We start from the raw sequence: 5,920 nt of genomic DNA on the forward strand, positions 1-5,920 counted from the left end.
TTCGAGCCCCGCATCGGGCTCTGTGCTGACTGCTAGCTCAGAGCCTGGAGTCTGCTTCAGATTCTGTGTCTACCTCTCTCTCTGCTCTCTCTCTCTCTGTCTCTCAAAAATAAATATAAAAAAATAAATGAATAAAAAAATAAAACCAGAAGGGAAAGTGCTGGTCATAGAGTAAGTGCATCTTCCATCTTCTAGATAATGCCAGTTTTCCAAAGATATTAACTAATTTACACTCCTGCCAGCAGCTCAAGAGTATTCTTGTTCCACATTCTCCCCTCTAGGTAAGTTATTAAGTCAAGGCCCACCCCCAGAATGTTATCTGATTGTGATTTTAATTTGGATTTCCCTGACTACTCATGAGGTCGAACACCTTTTCAAATTCACTGGGTGTTTGGATTTCCTCTTCTGAAGGTGTCTGCTTATGTCTTTTGCCCATTTTTAAAAATTGGGTTGGGGCCCGCCTGGCCCGCGGTGGCAGCGTGGCCGAAGCGCGGCGTCAGCAGTAGCGGCCGTGGCGACAGCAGCAGTGAAAGCAGCAACATCAGCGGGGCGGCCCGGGTGTTTATGACGGGTCGTGGTGTCTCCCGGCAGCATGGCGGCGGACTACCTGATCAGCGGCAGCACCGGCTACATGCCCGAGGATGGGCTCACCGCGCAGCAACTCTTCGCCAACGCCGACGGCCTCACCTACAACGACTTCCTGATTCTCCCAGGATTCATAGACTTCATAGCTGATGAGGTGGACCTGACTTCAGCCCTGACTCGGAAGATCACCCTGAAGACACCGCTGATCTCCTCCCCAATGGACACTGTGACAGAAGCTGACATGGCCATTGCGATGGCTCTGATGGGCGGCATTGGTTTCATTCACCACAACTGCACCCCGGAGTTCCAGGCCAATGAGGTGCGGAAGGTCAAGAAGTTTGAACAGGGCTTCATCACGGACCCGGTAGTGCTAAGCCCCTCGCATACTGTGGGTGATGTGTTGGAGGCCAAGATCCGACATGGCTTTTCTGGCATCCCCATCACCGAGACAGGCGCCATGGGCAGCAAGCTGGTGGGCATCATAACCTCCCGAGACATTGACTTTCTTGCCGAGAAGGACCACACCACCCTCCTCAGTGGTGGCTCCGGCCGGTGTGACATTGAAAGAGGCAAATGAGATCCTGCAACGCAGCAAGAAAGGGAAGCTGCCCATCGTCAATGATCGTGATGAGCTAGTGGCCATCATTGCCCACACTGACCTGAAGAAGAACAGGGATTACCCTCTGGCCTCCAAGGACTCCCACAAGCAGCTGCTGTGCGGGGCGGCTGTGGGCACCGGCGAGGATGACAAGTACCGCCTGGACCTGCTCACCCAGGCAGGCGCCGATGTCATAGTGCTGGACTCCTCCCAAGGGAACTCTGTGTATCAGATCGCCATGGTGCACTACATCAAGCAGAAGTACCCCCACCTCCAGGTGACTGGGGGGAATGTGGTGACAGCAGCTCAGGCCAGGAACCTAATTGACACTGGTGTGGACGGGCTGCGTGTGGGCATGGGCTGCGGTTCCATCTGCATCACCCAAGAAGTGATGGCCTATGGTCGGCCCCAGGGCACTGCTGTGTACAAGGTGGCTGAGTATGCCCGGCGCTTTGGGGTGCCGGTCATAGCTGATGGTGGCATCCAGACCGTGGGTCATGTGGTCAAAGCCCTGGCCCTTGGAGCCTCCACAGTGATGATGGGCTCCCTGCTCGGCGCCACCATGGAGGCCCCTGGCGAGTACTTCTTCTTGGATGGGGTGAGGCTCAAGAAGTACTGGGGCATGGGCTCATTGGATGCCATGGAGAAGAGCAGCAGCAGCCAGAAACCATACTTCAGTGAGGGAGATAAGGTGAAGATCGCACAGGGTGTCTCAGGCTCCATCCAGGACAAAGGCTCCATTCAGAAGTTCGTGCCCTACCTCACAGCAGGTATCCAACATGGCTGCCAGGATATCGGTGCCCGGAGCCTGTCGGTCCTGCGGTCTATGATGTACTCAGGAGAGCTCAAGTTTGAGAAGCGGACCATGTCAGCTCAGATCGAGGGTGGTGTCCATGGCCTGCACTCTTACGAGAAGCGGCTGTACTGAGGATGGTGGTGGAAGCCGGGGCAGTGGAGGAGGTGCACCCCAGGATGCCCCTTTGAGCACAGCCTCCCTCCATAACTGAGTGGTCCATAGATTTGCACTACGGATTCCCCAGCTCCTTTTCAGGGAGAGGGGAGGGGAGCCCCTGAGGGTCTGTGGCCCCTCCTGGCCCTCCCCTGCAGAGTCAGGACTGTCCCTGGGGCTCGGCTGTCCTGGGAGCCCCCCCTCCTTCAGTCCCCCTGAGCCTAGCCAGCCTGGGCTCTCAGGCCCTGTGCCTGCCTCAGGTCTTTCTCGCTGCAGCCTGCTCCGGCCTGGCCCCCACCCCTGGGGCAGGTGGCCCCTCTTGGCTTCTGAAGGGCACCTCCCTCCCCCAACCCCCACCCCAGAAATGGTGCTCTCCTGGCCCTGCCTCTGGCCCCTTCCCGGGCTGCTGCCCCCTCAGCCATGTGGCACTTCTGGGCTCCTGACCTAGGGCAGAGGGAGGTCTCTGCCCCCTTTCCCTGGCCCTAGGCTCTCCGGGCCCTGCTTCTCAGGCCACTCCCCCAGTTCCTGGCCCTGGGGAGGAGGCTGCCCATCATTCCTGGCTCCCCGCCACCCCCAAGTGTACCATTCCTGCCCTCTCCTCTCAGCGGCAGTTGGAGGCTTTAACTTTGCACACTTTGGGGTCACAGTTGCGTCATTGTATATTAAATAACCTGAATAAATCAAGAGGTCTCAATACCTGGGCCAAAAAAAAAAAAAAATTGGGTTGTCTGTTTTTCTCTTACTGATTTGTAAAAGTTCTTTATATATTTTGGATACAATTCCTTTGTTGGTTTTATACTGTGTAACTATCCTCTCCAGTTCTGTGTCTTGCCTTACTTTTTTAATTGTAATTTTTGTTGAACAGAAAGCTTACTTTTTTTTCCCCTTGCTACTCAAATATCTTCCATTTGCCCCTCCATATACACTTTCCACCTTTCTCCATTGGCTGTCTGCCTGGGGAGGTTGCCCTTTAGGAACTACATCACTGGGCTCTGTGCCCTTTGGCTTCTGGTTGGGTATGGTCCCATGGGGTGTTCCAGCAGGATATCATAAGAAGGTGGAGACGGGCGCCTGGGTGGCTCAGTCGGTTAAGTGGCCAGCTTCAGCTCAGGTCATGATCTCACAGTTCGTGGGTTCAAGCGTCGCGTCGGGCTCTGTGCTGACAGCTAGCTCAGAGCCTGGAGCCTGCTTCAGATTCTGTGTCTCCCTCTCTCTCTGACCCTCCCTTGCTCACGCTGTCTCTCTCTGTCCCTCAAAAATAAATAAAAGAAGAAAAAAAGAAGAAGGTGGAGAATGAGAGTAGGTATCTATTTCTCCTGCCCCCAACCTCCTATGTCTTCAAATAAAAAATCACTGCTTTCCTCCAGGCAGTCTCTTCTGCATACTTTTTCATTCAGGGATCATGAAGCTGCTCCTTATGCTCACTGCTTTTGCCCAAGTGTGGTAACATCTGCTGCCTGTAGCTCCCAGTCAAAGCACTTCTTAAATTCTCCTATGCCCATACTACTGTAAGTAACTTTTTAAAATATAAAAGACGTTTTCTCAGACCTTTTAATTTTATTTTTAAGTATTTATTTATTTTGAGGTGGGGAGGGGCAGAGAGCTAGGAGAGAGAGAATCCCAAGCAGGCTCCACAATGCCAGTACAGAGCCCAGTGTGGAGCTCTATCATAGCAATTGTGAAATCATGACCCCAGCCAAAATCAAGAGCTGGCCACTCAACCAACTGAGCCACCCAGGTGCTCCTGAGACCATTTTAATAGGAGTGTGTCATCTGTTTCTTGTTGGACTTTTGGTTGATATATTTATTAATTTTTTAAAAATTAGTGCTTTTTGTTCTTTTTGTTCTTTTATTTTTAAAATTTTTGAGAGACAGAGTGTGAACAGGGGAGGGGCATAGAGAGAAAGAGACACAGAATCCAAAGCAGGCTCCAGCCTCTGAGCTAGCAGTCAGCACAGAGCCCGATGTGGGGCTTGAACCCAGGAACTGTGAGGTCATGACCTGAGCCGAAGTTGGACGCTCACCTGACTGAGCCACCCAGGCGCCCCTTGTTTATTCTTTAAGAAAATTTTCTTTATCCTCAGGTAATAAAGATATTCTATATTATCTTCTAAGAGCTTTATTATTTGTTTTCCTTGTGTAGATCTGTAGTTTACCTGATTTTGGTTTTTCAGTCCTTCTGTATTTATACAGATTGTGTTATGGCCTAGCATAGGGTCTGTCTTGGTGACTGTTTCATGTGCATTTGAAAAGAATGTGTATTTTGCTGCTGTTGGTGGAATGTTCTATAAATGTCAACTAGGGCAAGTTGGTTGATAGGATTGCTCAAGTCTTCTACATCTTTGCTGATTTTCTACTTGTTCAATTACCAAGAGAGGCATATTGAAACAACTCTGAGGGACCCCTGAGTGGCTCTGTCAGTTAAGCATCTGTCTTTGACTCAGGTCATGATCTCGCAGTTCATGAATTTGAGACCCACATTGGTATCTCTGCTGTTAGGACAGAAGCACACTTCAGATCCTCTCTCTCTCTCTCTCTGCCCCTCCCCTGCTTTTACTCTCTCTGTCTCTCTGAAAATAAATAAATAAACTTTTAAAAAATCTATGATTGGGGTGGCTCGGTCAGTTAAGCGTCTGACTTCAGCTCAAGTCATGATCTCATGGTTTGTGGGTTCAAGCCCTGCGTCGGGCTCTGTGCTGACAGCTCAGAGCCTGGAGCCTGCTTCAGATTCTGTGTTTCCCTCTCTCTGCACTTTCCCCATTCATGCTCTGTTTCTCTCTATCTCAATAGTAAATAAACATCAAAAAAATTAAAATAAAATAAAAAATCTATGATTATGGATTTGCCTATTTTTTCTTTCTGTTCTCTTAGCTTTTTTTTTCATGTATTTTGAAGCTCACATTATGGGTACCTACACATTTAAGACAGTTTATGAAATAGACCTCTTCACCTTTAATAATATTCCTTATTCTGAAATCTGCTTTTTCTGATATCAGTATAGCCATTAAAACTTTCTTTTTATTAGTGTTTGAACAGTATTACCTCTTTCCATCTTTTTACTTTTCACTTCTGTCTTTATATTTAAAGTGGATTTCTCAAAAGCATCATAGCCTTGTTTTTTTTTAATCTAGTCTGATAACCTCTGCCTTTTAACTGATGTGATTAGACCATTTATATTTAATGCAATCATCAATAAGGTTAGGTTAAAATCTATCATTTGACAGTATTTTCTGTTTTCCCCATCTGTTTTTCTTCCTTCTTTTTGATATTGCGTTTTATCTTCCACTATTGGCTTGTTTTGTTATACCTCTGCATTTTACTTTTTATGTTTGTTCTAGTGATACAGTATACATCTTTAACTTCTCACTATCTTTCTTTAAACAATATAACACTTTATGTATAATATAAAAGCCTTACATTTTTCACACTCCATTCTTTGTATTGTTGTTATACATTTTACTTCAACACATTATAAAACCAAAAATATATTCTTATCACTTTGCCTTAAATAGTTACCTTTTCTCTATCTTTTTCCTACAGTTTTATTAAGGTATAAGTGACAAAATGAACTGTACATATTTTAAAAAATTTTTAATGCCTATTTATCATCCAAAATTTTATTTATTTATTTTTATATATAGTGTATTACCAAGTTGGTTTCCATATAACACCCAGTGTTCTTCCCCACAAGTGTCTCCCTCCATGACCATCACCCCTCTTCACCTTGCCCCCTCCCTCTTCAGCCCTCAGTTTGTGCTCAGCATTCAAAAGTCTCTCATGATTTGCCT

General features: G+C 47.5%; 1 protein-coding gene across 1 annotated transcript; it reads left to right on the plus strand.

The window, feature by feature from the left end:
* The first annotated feature begins 479 nt into the window (after positions 1-479).
* On the plus strand, positions 480-2,828 carry LOC115273533 (inosine-5'-monophosphate dehydrogenase 1-like). Its single transcript, XM_029916603.1, is given in 2 exon segments — positions 480-1,119; positions 1,121-2,828. Coding segments are annotated over 2 exon segments (1,518 nt in total). The 5' UTR covers positions 480-592; the 3' UTR covers positions 2,112-2,828.
* Positions 2,829-5,920: the final 3,092 nt, after the last annotated feature.

Source organism: Suricata suricatta, chromosome 2 (genome assembly GCF_006229205.1).
Source record: "Suricata suricatta isolate VVHF042 chromosome 2, meerkat_22Aug2017_6uvM2_HiC, whole genome shotgun sequence".
Classification (NCBI taxonomy): domain Eukaryota; kingdom Metazoa; phylum Chordata; class Mammalia; order Carnivora; family Herpestidae; genus Suricata; species Suricata suricatta.